The 17,592-nt window shown below is 41.3% G+C and overlaps 2 protein-coding genes across 5 annotated transcripts in view; both read right to left on the bottom strand.

Moving 5' to 3' along the window:
• The window catches only part of tmcc1b (transmembrane and coiled-coil domain family 1b), a 15,369-nt gene extending 4,368 nt beyond the window's left edge, over positions 1 to 11,001 (bottom strand). Inside the window, exons 1-4 of one of the 4 annotated variants that reach the window (XM_035661407.1) lie at positions 10,903 to 11,001; positions 6,909 to 7,083; positions 4,785 to 4,828; positions 2,998 to 3,775 (exon numbers count right to left, since the gene is read on the bottom strand). In XM_035661407.1, coding sequence (XP_035517300.1) covers positions 2,998 to 3,600 — 603 coding nt within the window. In that variant the 5' untranslated portion in view covers positions 3,601 to 3,775; positions 4,785 to 4,828; positions 6,909 to 7,083; positions 10,903 to 11,001. Of the gene's footprint in view, positions 1 to 2,997; positions 3,776 to 4,784; positions 4,829 to 6,908; positions 7,084 to 9,160; positions 9,714 to 10,256; positions 10,401 to 10,902 lie in introns of those variants that run through there. The other 3 variants (XM_035661410.1, XM_035661409.1, XM_035661408.1) reach the window with 3 other exon arrangements.
• A 751-nt stretch (positions 11,002 to 11,752) lies between these two features.
• Positions 11,753 to 15,923, bottom strand: LOC118327894 (proline-rich protein 36-like). The gene is made up of 6 exons (XM_035661412.1): positions 15,623 to 15,923; positions 13,923 to 14,042; positions 13,724 to 13,842; positions 13,320 to 13,470; positions 13,123 to 13,244; positions 11,753 to 13,041 (listed from the first exon to the last, which is right to left on the bottom strand). The coding sequence occupies exons 1-6, from the start codon at positions 15,828 to 15,830 to the stop codon at positions 11,974 to 11,976; spliced, it is 1,788 nt and encodes a 595-aa protein (XP_035517305.1). The 5' UTR covers positions 15,831 to 15,923; the 3' UTR covers positions 11,753 to 11,973.
• Positions 15,924 to 17,592: the final 1,669 nt, after the last annotated feature.

Raw genomic sequence — 17,592 nt, 5'->3', positions numbered from 1 at the left:
CGGCAATTTGCAAAAGAGGAAGGATCTTGTCGAGTTGCGTCTGTTTTGAATCCACAGGTTAAGCTGCGGGTTTTGTTACAAGAGCATCTGGCATGGGTGTCGGCTTAAAGTGGTTGTGCAAATTTGTTGTGTTTATTGCAGTATTTTAGTACTGCAATATTTCCTTGTGTTCCGGTTCTTACACTGCTTTTAAGTGAAGGCGCTGTTTAACAACCGTCGTAACCTACTTGGGTTGCTTGTGTTGTGGTGGTCGAGTGCGGCCACGTGCCGTAAACGCAAAATCACCCACAGAGGTTCAGGAGGGATTTAATGAATCGATATTGAATGGGAAAAAATATTTGCCCAATGCATTGGATGAAATCGATATTTTACCACCCCTAATTAAGAAATGCTGAGGGGACAGTTGATTTGGACGGATAAGTTTGGTTTACCATTTTGATGCTTTTGATTGACGGTTTGTAATATTTAATTAAACACTGTTACCACTTTTTGAAACTATTTCAGCTTGTTTGGTAGGCCATCAGTGCTTTCTGCAACATAGTTTGACCACACTTTCAAAAAATACCGCGATATACCGACCGTGATAATTTTGGTCACTATAACCGTGAGGTTCAAATTTTCATACCGTTACATCCCTATGTATGTCTGAACTAGCTTAAGTGTGAACCACAAAGTGTTGACTGACAACTCACAGTACAGTAATATTTAGTTTGTAACAGTAACTGTTAACTGTTACAGTAATGTCAGGAATGAGGATACTCAATATTGGAAACCATATGGTTGTGTTAAAGGACACTGACCTGATAAATCTGGAAAAACCTAAACTATCTTGGGTTTGTTGTACCTTCCAGATCTATTTAACACTTCACAGTTTTAGTGGTTACTTTACAACGGCACTGAAACCAGTTATTTAACCAATTATTTTAACCAACACTCAGTCAATGATCACAAGGCAGAAGACTCTGCAACACTGACAGGCGATTAGAAAGGTCTACAATTGAATAACTCTCCAGTCCCTTTACAGAGGGGTTTGGTAATACACCAGCATTACCAATAAATGCCCTATTTGATTACATGCATTTTTACTTAAACTGCAGATATCCAACACTAATACAAACAATTATGCAGTAAAAACAGTCTCTTGGATCATTTATTTTATATCTGTATTAGTTCAAAGGGCTACCAAGAATGGTGGCAAAACAACAAAGACAACCGGTGTTCCACGGAGGATAAATCAACCTCAGCTAAGCACTGTCAATTATAAATAACACGTCGTTAGGTTGTATAAGATGAGCAGGAACAGGTGGCTGACGACATCTGTTGATAAACTTGATTCCAGCTTCCAATGAGTTTCTGAGAGTTGAAAAAAAAATAAAATAAAAAAAGTGACACGGCCCCCTGTTTAAATATGTCTACTTTCTCCAATTTGTTATTCTACAGATTCTTCTGACATAGTGCTGACATATAGCCCGCTACTTCAATAGCCCTACAGTGTGTAAACTATTTTTATCGCCTGCTCTGGTAACATCTCAAGTTTTAGACATTGTTCATTTTTTAATAACTACTTTTTAATAAAACCATATTTCAGAAGTGTTTTCTTATTTTCTTTTAATCTGTTATGTCATAGGCTCGTATACTCCTCCTGCTTTTAGTGTCACAGGCAATAAAACTGAATGTTGTTTCCAACATTGTTTTTACATTCAACGTAAAAACAACCAAAAAAAAACAATCCTACAAGTTTGAGTTTGTTTATCCCTGCAAGCTTTATCTGACCTGAAGTACTTTCAGAGAGAGCAAAAGCTAAATTTAGAAAGGCTTAAAGCACATAGTGACCAACCACTCAAAGGCAATCTCTGACCTTCCACCGCTGACAGCTCATCTCCCCATTCACCAGTTCATCCAGGCAAAGCTAAACCATTAACAGCCTTTTAACACATTTGCACAATTCACTTAGTTTTGACATTCTTGCACAGATATATATTAGTGCTCGACTCTTTTAACTTTTATTTTTGCAGCCGAGTTGCAAACTAATACATTTGTTTCTTCATGAGTGCACAGTGTCTCTTTGTGTTCCGATTTTAATCGGAGTGTTTTATGTCCTGAGGCAAGGTTTCTATGAATACAAAATTTTAGGATCTAATTCCATAAAATAATGCCATATTTTGTTATACGAGTTGGACTATGCATGCTCTCCGACAGTTTAATTCATAAATCTTTTTTTCATAAAATCTGTTTTTCCCTGTGCGTCCACATTCAATCCACCAAATCTATTTGTACATGAATAGGGGAGGTTGTCATTGCATTGATACAAGAATGTTAGTGGGACATTATGAATAACGTATAGCGATGTATTGAGTGCAAAAGGAAAAAAGCTCATATTGGTGGATTTTGTCACTGCTATGGTTTTTAATTTTATGACTTTTATTTGAGACTAACAGGTTCTGAGTTTGGTTTTCATGCTTTGGAAGAAATATGTTGCCACGGAGTCTTTGGAGTTAACTGTTTTTTGCCTAAATTTGTTTACAAATTTGCATCCTGGAAAGTGATTTTGCATAAGCTATTAGCAATTCCTGAACCTCCAGTGTACAGACATCAATTATTTTTGATAGGAAGAAATTGTGATGAACAAGGAAGTTCTGAAGTTAGTTTTTCTGAGCATATTGAGACAGACATGGGAGATATCAATATCCCTGTAAAGTGCAAGTCACTCTGATTTCAGGAGTTTATGTGTCATATCTGTGTGACTGCATTCTGAGTTTTGACTTGTTGGAGGCCAAGTTTTATTTTTTCTCCTCCTCCTCCGTGTTCCCCCCCATACACAGGAACTCTAAGCAATTGCATATGTAACCTACTGTACTAATCACACACATCTCCCAGTGCATCATTTGCATATGTAGCCTGTAAGCTTGTAACAAAGCTGGAATTTCTTCCTTCACCGTAAAGAATGTACTGTTGCATAACCACTTTTCTCCTGGACCCCTTGAATGAGACGCTCACCTTGTCAGGCTCCTCAGTTGAGTGGTAACCAGAGGTCAGCAGCATGTCAGCTAGGGCTGGGCTGCTGGGTGTATCTGTGGTCGAGGAGGAGCGTGGGCGTCCAGCCTGCAGCAGGGCCTCATGGGTGCTGCGCCGGTGGATCTGTGGGCTACCTTTCTGGGGAGGATCCCCAGTGCCCCCCACCTTGCTTCGGCGGCTCTGCAGGCTGGTGCCTCGCTTCATCATCGGTGGAGCCCCTCGGATCTGCTGCAGAACACGGCTCAGAGCTGCGGGAGGGGCGGAAGCGGCAAGGTTGTCAGAATCCAAAGGGACGGCCGAGGAGGCAGGAGCGTCCCCTACTTCTGACCCTACATCAGTGGGTTCGGAGGGAGGGGCGCCTGTGCAGGACGAGACGGAGTCATGTGGGGAAACGGAGGAGCGTCGGCGCTGTGGCTGGAAGAAGTGCTTCAGGCCATGGCCCAACGCTCCCATGTTCTCCAGGGCATTATGGGTGATTTTGGACAAGCCGTGCTCTGACTCCGACGCCCTCCTGCCGACCTCCGGCTCCGCTCGACCTCCTGCATCCGGCTCCTCTGGACTCTGCTCACTACTACCCTGATCCATCAGAGACCTCCAGTTTCACAGTGAGGTTCTACTAGGGGGTGCAGGGGACTAGCTATGCCCCGTCGACACCCCCCCCCTGAGAGACTGGTCGCAAGCCGGGAAGCAGAGGGGATGGCACTCAGTTGGGCCTTTTGAGTGCGCATGCATCTGTGGCTTGGTTCAATGTCATGCTTGTCTACCACAAAAGGAAAATAAAATAAAATGAATTATGACATGCAGCAGTGAGTGAAGAACATAATAAGCAGCAGCAGAATATAAAACAAAAGGTAACATAAACTGGGTTGACAGACACTTTTTTGCAGTTAAATATAAGGTCTCATTTTCTTTGTCCAAAAATCTTTTTTTGCAAAATAGACTTTTCACAGCAACCATTTTACATGACATAATAGGGTAAACACAGGTGTTACTAATGGTAATTAAGGTTTTATTCCATTTCCAGTGAGCCAACATGCACAATAGCAGCACACTTAGAGCTTAACGTCGTTGGTAACACCTGTGTTTACACTACTATTTCATGGCAAAATGGCTGCTGTGAAAAAGGTCTAGTCGTGATTAGAAAAATAATATGTCCTCCCTGCTGAAGGAAAACATTAGGTATCCATTTTAACTAAACAGCATGTGGCATGTCTGACAGTGCCAACCCAGTAATGCAAAAAACATAAAGGCTACAAAATAAGCAAGCTTTGAGAACAGTTTCTGAAATGTCAAAGTTTGTTACATTGCACATGTTGAAGGTCGATGCCTATGGCGGTTTTTGAAATCACTTTCCATTGTTTATTTCTGGGCATTCGACCCTCAACTGTACAAAAGCCCTCATGAAAGTTGAATAATTACATTTCAGAAAGTATTCATTATGGAAATTAATAATCAACATAATTGAGAGTGCTCGGATGATGCTAACAAAGAGACTACAGAGTGTGAAAAACGTAAATTAAAAATTCTAAATGGACAGTGATTGTGATCGAATTCTCAACTGAATAAAAGGGTGTTCAACGATCCACGGCAGTCTCCTCTTTGCATCTCATTTTATGACCAGGCTAATTCCTGCAATGTAAAGGACCAAACCAGGTCTCTGGCTCTCAGATGACAGGTTATATAAAAGCCTTTTGGTTTACCAACATGTAATGAGACAGTGACAAAGAAAGCAAGAGAGGAGGTGTGATAGAGTGTGACAGAAAGCTTACCATCAGCCCGGCTTCTCCTCTACAGACTCACAGCTCAGGATTGGCTAAATAAAACAGATATAAACAAAAAACAAATAATATGGGAAGGGGTTCAAAATAGGCATACTGTAGCATCATACAGAAATAAACACTTTAAAACACAAACTTTCCCCTCAGTAGTAACTGGGAATAATGGATATGTAAAGGAATGCTACACCAGCTGAGTGACTTAAAAGCTTCTAATATGCTGACCATAAGAGATTATCAACGACCTAATGGACCTAATGGACCTGTACATTACAGCATACATGACATGACAACATTAACATGACAGCAGCTCTAAGCACTGTATCCAAGTAATAATACTAGTTCTACATAGAAACAAACATCAAAACACGGCATGAACACTGCTCAAAGGAGATGTCACTGCACAACTCATCTGTGGCATATACCAAGGGCGGCGGAGGACGTTAGCCTGAGAAAGATCCCTCCTGTCGTCCTTTTCTCCTCGGTCAGCTAGCCAACAAATGTGCAAACTGTCCCTTCAGTACAAATGTTAAGTATTTTACGGAAGTCGATCAAATCTTAAACCAACTGAATCCTTTTTTTAAATCCAGTACTTTGACGTCCGTGTTCAAGCATACCATTTCTAATGCTAGAAACGGACACGGCTCATCTGGTCCTGCGATGCCTCTGCATGCTTGAATCGCATGGAATCAAAATACTGGTTGTCCGTGGTTGCAGTGCTCAGCGTGAATTGAAAAGGTTTGATTTGATTGCACAGCATCTGCTCTAAACGGCATATTCACATACTTAATAACCTGAATTCCACCCGTAACCAAGCATGAAAAACACAATTTCTATAGACTTCTTCAGTACATTATCAGTTGTACTGCTCTAGCCTTTTTCATAAAAGACCAGAATACAATTTAGTTTTTTAGTTTGAGCATGCAGACAGGCTGTTTTACAAGGCATAGTGAGAAGCATGTTTCTCTAAAGGAAATATCCAGAGCCTAAACTGATGGCTCTGACTATGTAGTACATGGATCATTTTGCAGACAAACAGAAAAATGATTCCACAAGTCAGCAGAGCTACAAAGTATCACTTTCAAGCCAGCAGCACAATCTAGCACCAGAAACCCTATGAAATGCTCCATTAGTGATACAGTGACTCATTACTGCTGGTCCTGCTGTTACATCTGCAGTGTTGGATAAGAAAGCACTTTGTTAAAGGGTAGGTGGTAGTGAATAGTGCAATAACGAGAGTATCCTTAGAAATTCCTGCTGATGAAAATGCTTGAACAAAGGCCGTTTGGTGGTTAAATTCCATTAGTGTCCACGTCCTGTACTTACAAATGAAAAGATCAATAGATTATTAAGCATCCCTCCCTCTGTAAAGGATATCTATAAAGGCACTTGGATATACACGTCATGATGTTACGGCTATCAATTATCGTGTATAGCTTATGTAACTATGTAGCTAACTGAGTTAACGCTGAGCTTGATCTACGGATGCGTCCAATCTTGTTACTCTTCAGCCACACTTCTCTGATCATTAGGCAGAGACACAACCATTCAGTGATTCAGTGCAACGTTTTGCTTTGTAAGCTTGAAACTCAAGACATAGGAGCAAAACTTCCACAGAGACACGGAACTATATCCTTCATATACAATCCAAGTATAACGGCATCCGACTCCTCTAGGCAAAGGGCGAAGTGTTCTCTCTGAAGTGGGTCAGCCAACACTCGCCTATCACTCTCTGTACATGCAGTGCTCCAAGGTCACACCATCTACAGAGTGTTGTGCATGTCTAGCCGCATTTAAGCTTTTACTTGTGTTAACCATTTGTTTATTTTAAGCATTGAAAGTGAGTGAAAATGTAGTATATTCTGCAGCTCCTTTGCATTTTCTGACATTGTGTTAGCTGCTTATACTAAAAACTGGAGTCCATAGTGTCTTCTTGCAGCAGGTAACACAACATGTTTTTATTATTGAAACATGGAGAACATTTGTTGAGACTGACATTCCTTTCCCCATCCTATAAGTAATGTGATACCGGTAGTATTGTTCAGTGAAAATCTGTAAAAAGCAAAAACAATAGGAGGGACACGGGACTCAGCAGAGTCCATGCGCAGATGTACATACCTTCAGATGTGGTCATCAGCAGATGATTTGTGGATCTATTAACACAGGAAAAGGCTCAATCCAAGCGAATTTCCCAGCACGGCTTCCTCTGGCTAATTGTTACAAATGGAAATCTGGTGGGATAGCTGTCAAACTGTAGTCAGCTGTTTCCATGGACATTTAGAAAAATCACATGCTGCAAAGAAAAACAAAAAAACAGAGGCAAGAGAGAGCATGAGGAACAGTTTGTTAGGACAGTATTGACATTTTTAAAGTGACTTCAGACACACAGGTGACATTTTTACTGCTATAGCTGTTAAATGTGTTTGTACAGCAGAAAGTTCTCTTTAAAGAATAAAACAGTAGTGCTGCACATACAAAGTCTACATTAGCACGCCCAGTGAAGAACGCGCCACGTAACCGGTGGAGACTTTGACCGTTACCGGCAGGGTAGAGTAATGACTGTCAACCACAGGCAGAACAACTGCTGCACTCATGACAGTAATGGGGACTCAAGTAAATGAGTAGGGGACTCAACCCGTCAATCGTTTAATTTTATCGATCCAGATTCTGCTGATTCTTATAGCTTCCAATATGGTTACAAAAAAAGACAGGTCAAATGTTTAGATGCTTATTATGTTCGGTTACATTTTTGTGTAGCGCTTCCTGCACTCTTCTTTTTGTGGTTTCACTGAAGTTTCTACACAGCAGAGATCACATAATGTCCCCACAAATTAACTAGCATTCATTCATTTTTAATGCTATACAGGCTATACATGCTCATCATGACAGCGTTTAAGGTTTAACCTCAGTATTAGTCAGCCATCATATCAGTTTGCCACTGTTTATAAACCGGTTGCCCTGACTTGATTGCTGGGCCGGTCCCCATCAATCTAAATAAATTAAAAACGTAAATCAATAGTCCACACACAGGGAGAAACAGGACAATAGTTTACATTGATCTAGCCGATATTTAGACTGTCAGAGCTTCACATCAGATGTTCTTTTAAGAAACCTCCCGTCCCACTTGTTACCAATGGTTTCGTGATGCTTTATGATGGAATGAAATTATAATGACTATTGTAGACTTGAAAGAAAACAGATTGGATTCATTCTATGTGACCTTCCCAGTGCAGAATCCAACTAATAAATCAAAATCTCCAATTAAACAAAAAAGAAATCTATAAAACGTCACGTTGTTGATCTAATATTTAAACCAAGGACAGCCAGGAATTTCCCATAATGCCCTGAAGTTTTGCAGTTGGTGGAGAGCAGCTGCGGAGCTAATCTGTTAACAAAAACAACAACTTTATAAAGAAATAATACAATAAACACATAAGTCTGTATTTCCAGGTAGTTGTGCCATTATTCTGAGCCCAAGTGGCAACAAATAAATTATAATAATCAATGAATGCAGGTCAACAGTGAAAACCCCAAAACCAAAATAAACCAAATCATTTCCCCCATATCTGCTAGAGTTACATGTTTACATGCCACAGCGTTTAATGTCTCTCCAACGTATTGATCTAACCCCATACTGTCTGTAATGCAGTCCCCTGTAAGATCTGATATTTAGGGCTAATAACATTTTCAGTGATTTCTCCACCCAAACACAAAAGTGCAGGCATTTATTTTACAATGACCTCAAACAAAGTGTGTGGTTTCATAACATAAAAGGCTAAATTAAAAACACGTGTTTTAATTTTGTACAGCACAGGCCTCCAAGGCCTTTTAACTTAATTAATCGACTAATGGTAATTAATAGTGCCGAACAGCCTCTCGGGAAAATCTGCAGGACATTAACCATTTGCCTGACCTTATTAAGAGCACACAAGTGAGATAAAACAAACCAACGGTTGTAAAACAAAAAAAACAAAAACAAAAACAAAAACTAAAAAAGGTAAACAGTGTAAGAGTATGAACACAAACATGGCTCTCGGCACTAATACGGATACAGTCACACGTACATTCCGATGAGATCATCACTAACCCCTTCAGTAACAAACAGACCTAACAATGAAGTTCCCTCTTTTTAATTACACACACACACACACACACACACTATCGTTAGAGAGTTCACTTTCCGCACACAGCTCATGTTACTTATTAAATCCCCTCAGTATGTTACAGGTGCATTCGGTGTCATTACATGTAGGGTAATAGTTAGTAACGCGTATGCTTTTAAAAAACCCCAAAGCAGATAGTGAGACAGAGTAAATCATGAACACAGACAGACGCCGGTGCTGTGCTGATGAGTAACGTTATTAACGTACTGCAAATAGTCCGAGCCCGACGGTTTAGGGTTAGCTGCAGATAAGAAGAGGATGAAATTAGCAGCTCGCTAGCCAGCGTCCGTAGGCCTTTCCTTTAAAAACCCTCAACGGTGGGAGATATCTGCTGGAAACATCAATGTAGTTTATCGTTTTCCTCCGGCCTGCTGCCAACCATTGCGGTGGATAAAGTCAGAATACATCCTCGTCCCCGTTTTGATGGCTCGTCTGCTCCTCTTGTAGCTAGCAGCGCAGGCTAACGTGGTGCGCCGGAGGGTGTTCATTTTACTCCACAGCGCACACCGGTGGTGCTGCCGAGCGGGCCGGGGTCGTGGTGTTACGTTAGGTGTGGGCACATGAGGGGTTTGTATACTTGATATTTAGCATTCATAGCAGAACTCAGATGCGACCATGTCTAGTAGCTGTCTGTTTCACCCCCAGACTGAATTAAAATGCGGGGTGGTTACCCGCCCTCCCGGTTACGTGAGCTCACCTGGAGCCCCTGAAACGACAGGCTTTACTGCACCCTGTGCCCTGCGCGGTGCCCTTGGGCTTGTAGTTTTCCAGGATTTACACAAATACAGCATTTTAAAAAAAACTTTACATTCTCGGAGCAGTTCCTGTTGTTTTTAGCTGCTCGGAGTATTTTCTTCAAATGAATGGATAGAACAGGTTTCATTAAAAAAAAAGGCACCGCCATGTGTTAATACAATGTATGGTGTTAGACATTACACCTTATCGCTGCTACAGCTGCTAATAAACATGCTCTGCTTTTACATTCAACTTCAATGTCCAACCCCAACAGTACTCATTTGAATGCATAAATCCGACGGTGGCCACCATGTAATATGATACAGAAGCTTCCCAGTAAAACCCGACGGATCCCAGTAAAACAAGTCTCACTCACTGTGTCACATTGCTGACTGCAGATATAGTCATACATACATCAGTTCAAAGCCATCATCAACTCTACTCCCAGGTATGATCATTTAAAAATAAATAATGAAACTCCCTTATTTATGGCTTGATTCAGACTCCTGTCCAACAAGACAACACCGCCATAAAACGGCCCTCGCAGGTGTGGAAGGCTCAAACATACCGGGTGAATTTAGATTGGAGGTATTGGGTTAGCCATCTGTCACACAGCCTACTCCCACAGGGCTTTCTTAATCACACCTTGGAGTCTTGTATTTCATGGTGGCGCATTTAGTCCTCCAGTGTAGGTTTGCAGTACTTCAGAGTGTCCCCCCTCCCTCTCCTCCTCTCTTTGCATTAGTAATAACCAGTGCTTAACTGAGCACAGAGCCAGGATTCACCTAAAAACAATTAATCAAGCATATCCTGTTATGTCAAAATACCACTGCATCCGGCCTGGGTGTTGTCTCCAAAGTTGCACCTTTTTAAAATAAATAAAAATGTTCCAGCGATAATTCGCCGTTCGTGAAATAACCAAATAAAATCACTCACATGTATATATTACTCCTAACATCGCCCCTTCCAGACCACCCTGGGTGGCAAAACAGGCGCTTACCCGCCCGCCTTTGGCCACTCAGCCTGTCAGTTAGCAGGCTGGCTAGACTCGAGCCTCGGTTAGCTACAGGCACCGCCGGGCACACCGCCAGCGACAACAGGAGAAACAACGTTAATCAACCTCAACCCCCGAGCACGTCGGATAGCAGCATATGGGAAGACATTTCATTCATACGCCGGTTCGCGAAATGTGCGTTTTGCTGGCTTCAACTTACATGGGCGCTGAGAGGATTGTGTTGATGACCATTCATTTCTCCCGACGGTGGAACACTCCCACGGTGACGTCAAATAGCGTGCTCGACGTCAGGACAGCGGAGTTACCAGACAGGGAGCCATCCCGTCAGAAACCCGTGCGGGTTAAGTGGGTTTATATGACCGGTTTATGGGTTTATGAGTACAACGTATGAATTGTGTGAGAGAGAGAGACACTTAAGGGCTGTAGCTCTTTAAAAAAAATAAAAAAAGGAAAGGAGACAAGTCGTGAATTCTCTCTTGGAATGTAGGGGAGTTCCATTCTAGAATTTTGAAGAAAAAAATAAATAAATAAAATAAAATACATTTGGTGTTTGACTGATTCAAGTATTTTTAGTCACAACATATAAAAAACAAAATTAAAAATAGTATATAAACTATTTGCCCTGTCAGAATATGTTTCCAGGCAATGTGGATAAGGCTTTGAAGCAGATGGAGCTGAAACAATAGTCAATTAATCGATTGATTGAAGATTAATCAGCAACTATTTGATAATTAATTTTCAATTCCTTTCTTGTAAAGAACAAAAAAAAAAAAAAAAAAAAAAAAGGTTGCCGCATCGAGTCTCTATAATGTGAGTGTTTTCTTAGCCTTCCTTGATAGTAAACCTGATATCTTTAGGTTTTGGACTGTTCGGACAAAACTAGCAATTTGAAGCAAAATTTTGGGGCCTGGGGAAATTTTGCATAGACCAAGCAATTAACAATTAGTCGATTAATCAAGAAAATAATTTGTAGATAATTATGGAAACCGCCTGCCCGAGAAGTTACAAATAACCTCAATCATCAAGAAAACAAATTCAGACAGTAATTGTGCGTCTAGCCTTGCCCTTTATTGTTAGTATTAGTAGTATTGTTAGTAAGTATATTTACATTTTGAATCCCTCTTGCTAAATGCAAGAAACCTAGTTGCTTGCCCTGTAATTGCTACTCAGCAGGAAAGGTTCCTCCAGTTTTAATGGCCTAATCTGCAAGGTTAACCAAAAACACACGAGGGAGAGTCTACGAGGATCCTGGGGACTGACGGCAGAACCTTTACCAGTTTCTTGCAGCCGATTTTGGCCTTTGATGAGAAGGGAAAGGATAGAATGGAGGCATGGCACGGTACATAGGCTGTTGTTCAAGCTGATCAGATGGAGCTGGGTTTGCGAGAGGTGTAGTTGGAGGATCAGGAAATACCGGCATGGGAGCCTGCTGAGGAACATAATATGCTGGCATATAAGGGTGTGGGTAGTAAAATGGCTTTTGAGCCGCAGGCTTTAGACTGGTAGCTGCAGTGGTTGTGGAGGTGGTAGCAGGAGCAGCAGTTTGAGTATTTTGTCTTTGAAAAGGATATTTAGGAGGAGGATACAACACAGGTATCTGGTACATCTGAGGATACCCAGAATATGGTTTGGGCTGCTGGTTTACAGGCTTGGGAACCTGAAAAGTTTGACCTTCTGGGAGCAGTGGGAGTTTTGGGAATGGCAGCAAAGGATATTCAGGGGGCATTAGAAACTTTGGCTGCTGGGGAATATGAGGCTTTCCATCATCCTTAGTGGTGGGGGCCGGTGTGGTTAGCAAAGCCTCTGTGGTAGTGGCAAGAGTTGCTGAATGGAAAATTCCAGGTACCATGGGGAATTGTGGGAAAAAAGGAAATGGATACTGTGGATACTGCGGAGACTGCGGCATCTGAGGTAATTGGGCCGGAGGAGCAGCAGTGTTTTTATTTGCAGTAGATTGTGTTGGTGGTACCGGCCTGGGAAACAGGGGGTACTGAGGGAACTGTGGATACTGTGGCATGAAGATAAATTCAGGCTGCTGAGCTGCAGATGCTGAGTCTGTAGCAGCTCCTGAGGGCAGCTGTGGACGTTGTGGCAAAGGTGCCGCTGTACCTGGGGTAGGAGCAGGAGTGTGCGCTGGGGGAGTGGCCCCAGGATACACTGGGTATTGAGGAAACATTGGGAACTGGGGGTACTGAGGATACTGCAGGGCCTGGCCACTATCAGTGGTTGGTGTAGCTGTAGTCGTCGTTGTTGTGGTAGGCTTAACGTCCAGTAATAAAGGGCATGTGACTAAGAGCTCAGCATCCGCCAACAGAAGAGAAAGTAAATACTTCTCATCCTGAAAGGAAGCACACCAAGTAAATCAAAAGCATGTGTACACTTCAGCTCCCACTTTTGACCACAAGAGGGCCCACCATACCTCAATCTCTATGCACAAGCCTCTGTTGTAGGGTGCAGTGAGTGTCAGTCCTCCAGAGAGCCCTTCAACAGCAATTCCACAACTGCTGCAGATCCTTAAGAGGGGTGTCCACCTGCCAGACACTGCAAGAGGTTTTATAAAATAAACTAAAGCTATTTTCTAAACCCAATAAAATGCCAAAATGTTAAGTTACCTACCCTTAACTTTGAGTTGATTTGCTGTAATACCACCAATCTTCACCACCATCCCAGATGGGAAGCAGGAAACAGTGGGTGTTGGTAACACAGCAGGGCAGGACATGGTCATTGGTGCCCCCCATAAACGCAGTGGGAGAATATAATCACCACCCTGCAGTGTAAAATGATGAGGAATGAGAGAAAGGCACACTCATATCCAATAAACCTAGATACTTGAGGGAGCATATTTATCAAACATTGAACTTTAGTCAGAGTTATGGGGGATAGCCAAAGATAAAGTCAGAATAATGCTTGATGAAAATTCAGTTTTTGGGAAATATCCATTACTGCAGTTTGATTTCAGTCATGCAGTTTTGCAACTGATGTAAGAACATTCATGAGATAACGTGACAAATTAACCTCACCTGCTGGGTAACATGGCAGCCCTGGTAAGGTGCAGCAAAGTGCACATCTCTGCGGGACCTCTTCACAGAGAAGCCACATTTAGGGGGCATTTGGGACAAAGGCGTGAGAGGTCCCTCACCTGTTTGACATTAGAAAATAGTTTAAAACAACGTATTGGACAAAATACCACACTTGCACGCACACTTACAGAGAACCTACCACTGTCCACGAGAAAGTGAGGAGCTCTGGCCCGTTTGACCTTCAGAGTCATCAGGTTGTCGCTACATTGCACTGATGGATCCATGCGCTTCAGTTTTGCATTCATCAAATTGTGCAACACTGGAAAAAGCACAAGTTTCATTTGTTAATTGAGAAGACACCATACAGACCCTACCTTGATAAACTGTAACACTCTACTGCATTCATACATTCATTAACTGATACACTGCATCATGTAGAGGAGAATAATATTTTGAAGAGCATGTTCCCATATTGTTTCTGCCCTGCCTGAAACACGAGAAATATGCACAAGCTATGAACGGGTTAGTGATAGAACACATATTTCTGCCCACTGAAGACCATCTCAATGCTGGTGGTGTCCATGGGTGTCCACATGTGCATTCCTCATTCCTCTACAGCTCCACTGGTCATCAAAAACTGCACAGTCTTTAAATACAAGGGCACCTGCCACTGTTTTTAAATTTATGAGACTGAAATGTTTGAGAAATCAGATGCAGGTTTTTTGAATGAAAAAAACTCCAGGTTGAAAGGACCATTGTGTAGGATTAACGGTGCAGTAGCAGATTTTAACATTTGCCTCACCCTCCTGTTCCAAGCATGTAGTAGAATCTATGGTGGCTGCAAAACTCGCCCAAAACATTAAAAAAAGGCCCTATCTAGAGCCAGTGTTTGGTTTGTCTGTGTCCGGACTACTGCAGAAACATGGTGATTAAACTTCCCCTTCCTCTGTAGATAAAAACAGCTCATTCTAAGCCAACAAAAACACAACGATTCTTATTTTAGGGGATAATAAACTAATGAAAACAAACCTATGAATATTATATTCCATTTCTGCCAGTACACACACACACACACACACACACACACACGCAAAACAGTAAACTTAAAAAGAAATGCAGGAGCTCAACCTCTACAGTCAATTAGCTCAACACCTTTAACTGAGTAACAGTAGCTTTTATTGCAAACAGGTAAAAAGCAGAAAAGTATCAGATCCTGGCAGTTCTCCAGCTTTTGGGGGACAAATATCGGGTGGTCAGGACCATTTTCAGTTATTAATCTGACTGAGCAATAATAAAGCAAAACGCACATTTGAGTATTATCTCCCAACTCTTAAAAACACTTATATGATAGGATACACATTCAAAATAAAATCTGTAAGTTTTCATGTTGCTGCCTTGATCCTGTAGTAAAAGGGATTCATTTCCACTGTGTTCTTATACAAACAAGACTCAGGGACATACAATACTTAATGTAGAATATACATACAAAAACATACATCCCAGAAATATTCCAACAATCAACAGGAGCATGCATTCATTAAAACACATTCTTAAAAACATATAGCCCTAATTAATTGAATTGTTAGAATATGAATCAATTCAGCCTAAATACATTATTAAATATTGATTTGGTAATGGTTTAAATTAAATCATGCTGAGCTTGAAATAAGGGGAGTTAATTAAAGTATTCTTTGGATAGGAATCTACCACCATTTATTGTGCAGTTTATAAGAATTAAATAAATTATAATGTGATTCACCTCCCCATGGGGTATGTCAATGTATTTAAAATGAAAGTACACTGCAAGCCATGGATGTAAACTCTGTGGCACTAAACAATCAGCGGAATGCATTGCTCACTGGAGCACTTTATTTTATTTTATAAGTATCTGTAACTAACCTGTTTTATGGTCACCTCGTTCAAGTTCGTCAAGCTTGAAGGTAAGTGAACCGTGTCGTGTTGGGGCCGCAGGTTCCTGTTTGACACCGCTGAAGTGAACACTGCCCGGTGATGAAGGTCTTTGCTCAACAGTTTGTCCATTGCTAAGCTGTGAGGACGTTAGGGTCGCCATCACTACCAAATACAACATAAGGGTTTTCCAACGCATTACAGCTCCGATTATTACGTTAGGTATGTCTTTTTGTAAAACTGTTGCTAATCGCAAAGACAGTCACTGCGGCGACTTGTTATACATATATGGGCTCAGTGTTACTTAATTGATTAACCAATCACAGGCCAGTTTGATGCAAGCACCTGTTTGTGGGAGAGACAGGTAATGACGCTTCCTCTAACGTCATCAAAGAAACGGAAGCACAGAATAAGGTCATATTACATTTTTTAAAGTGCATATCGAATCAGAAAAATACAAGCAAATAGTGGTTTCACTGACTCCTTATAAAAAGAGTTTTAACACCAAGGCTTGTTATGAACCGGCTTCAACTAGTAAACTGGTTGGACCTCATTAAAAGTGCATTAATGCCAAGTATAATGAATTTAACTAAAAAGTTAGGCAGCTAAGATTTTTTTAAACCACATTTAAATCGAATTGATATATAAGTAATACTACTATACAGGACAAATCCAACATTGTTGAAACAATATAAATGTACTTTTGCTTTGCAAACTTGATATGAAATGAGATTAAAATGATTCCAGCAACATTTCTGCACATTGCATTCATCAAGGTTATAGATGAGTCATATGAAGTCCCTTTATTTACAAACAACACAATGAAAACATCAAATCATATTCATTTCTTACAGAGTTAAATAGTGCAGCTTCACATATTACCAAGGTAAATCAGACAAATGCTCACGACTTTTAACCAGTGAAGTTACAACACTAATCTGGTAAAAAGAGGTGTCGACTCAAATGAAAGGAATTTTACACTGCTGACTGAGAAGTGGTCTATCATGCATTCATAAATAACACTGGCATAAATGAACAAACTTTATAAAACCCTATAATCGTGGAAAACTCATTATATTCCCTTTTACAAGTCAAATCACAATGAGTAGATTAACAAATTGGTCGGACATTTTTCTACAAAGGCCCCATCCATATCTTCTCCAAAACGTACATGTCTTATAAAATTAAGGATTTCTGTGTGATAAGACTACTCAAGGGGCTTTTGTGCTTAATATTTCTCATTTAATTACTTTCAAGAAAAGCAGTTTTTACTTAGATGAGGCCATGTCTTGCGAGAGCATTACTGTTAGCATGACATGAATGTGGCATTTCATGGTGGAGCAGGAATTCAGTGGACAGCTTAGAGATCTGTGATATCGTCCTCACACCAGTCATGGTGCATCACTGCTGAGAACGCTGAATTAAATTCTTCTTCCTGATGTGCAGTAGCTGGAGACCCAACACTACCGTTATAATCAGCGTCAGCTGACTGCTCTTTAGCTTGGAAATTATCTAGAGATGCAGAAATAGACTCTGTATCCAGCGTCCACCCGTAGCCGACGTAAGCTGGAGGGAATGTAGTTGTACCACATTCTCCGTCAGTGGCGTCTGTGGCCACAGAGTGAGTCCATGAGGGAGGTGGAGGCGTAAACAGACCTCCTGCTACAAGCTGTCCGTGATGGAGGGCATTGTCAATGCTGCGCCTGAGGTTAATAGGAGATGGTGGCCTCATGTCAAATTCTATAAGTGAAAGAACACATTCGCGTTCACCAACTTTTTGCCACAGAAGTGCAGCCTGAGACTCTGAGCTGCTAATGCCAGCAGGATCAGGCTTGTATTCTCGTATAATGGTACACGGTTGATCATCATATGGACACATTATGTTGTTGCTGAAACCGGCTTTAGACAGGTTATACTTTGCCCAGGTACTTGGCATCAGGTCTTCCCAGGTTTTCTCAGAT

This window comes from Morone saxatilis, unplaced genomic scaffold, assembly GCF_004916995.1.
Source record: "Morone saxatilis isolate NCDOM2014 unplaced genomic scaffold, NCSU_SB_2.0 Contig18, whole genome shotgun sequence".
Lineage (NCBI taxonomy): Eukaryota > Metazoa > Chordata > Actinopteri > Moronidae > Morone > Morone saxatilis.
This window is presented reverse-complemented; position numbering and strand designations above follow the sequence as displayed.

What these genes read in the sequence shown, in the direction of transcription:
- LOC118327894 (XM_035661412.1), bottom strand. Translation starts at nt 15,830, where the DNA reads ATGCGTTGGAAAACCCTTATGTTGTATTTGGTAGTGATGGCGACCCTA. An exon ending in TCACTTTCTCGTGGACAGTG is followed by an intron (nt 13,843 to 13,922) that starts GTAGGTTCTCTG and finishes AATGTCAAACAG; the next exon opens with GTGAGGGACCTCTCACGCCT. An exon ending in GCTGCCATGTTACCCAGCAG is followed by an intron (nt 13,471 to 13,723) that starts GTGAGGTTAATT and finishes TTTACACTGCAG; the next exon opens with GGTGGTGATTATATTCTCCC.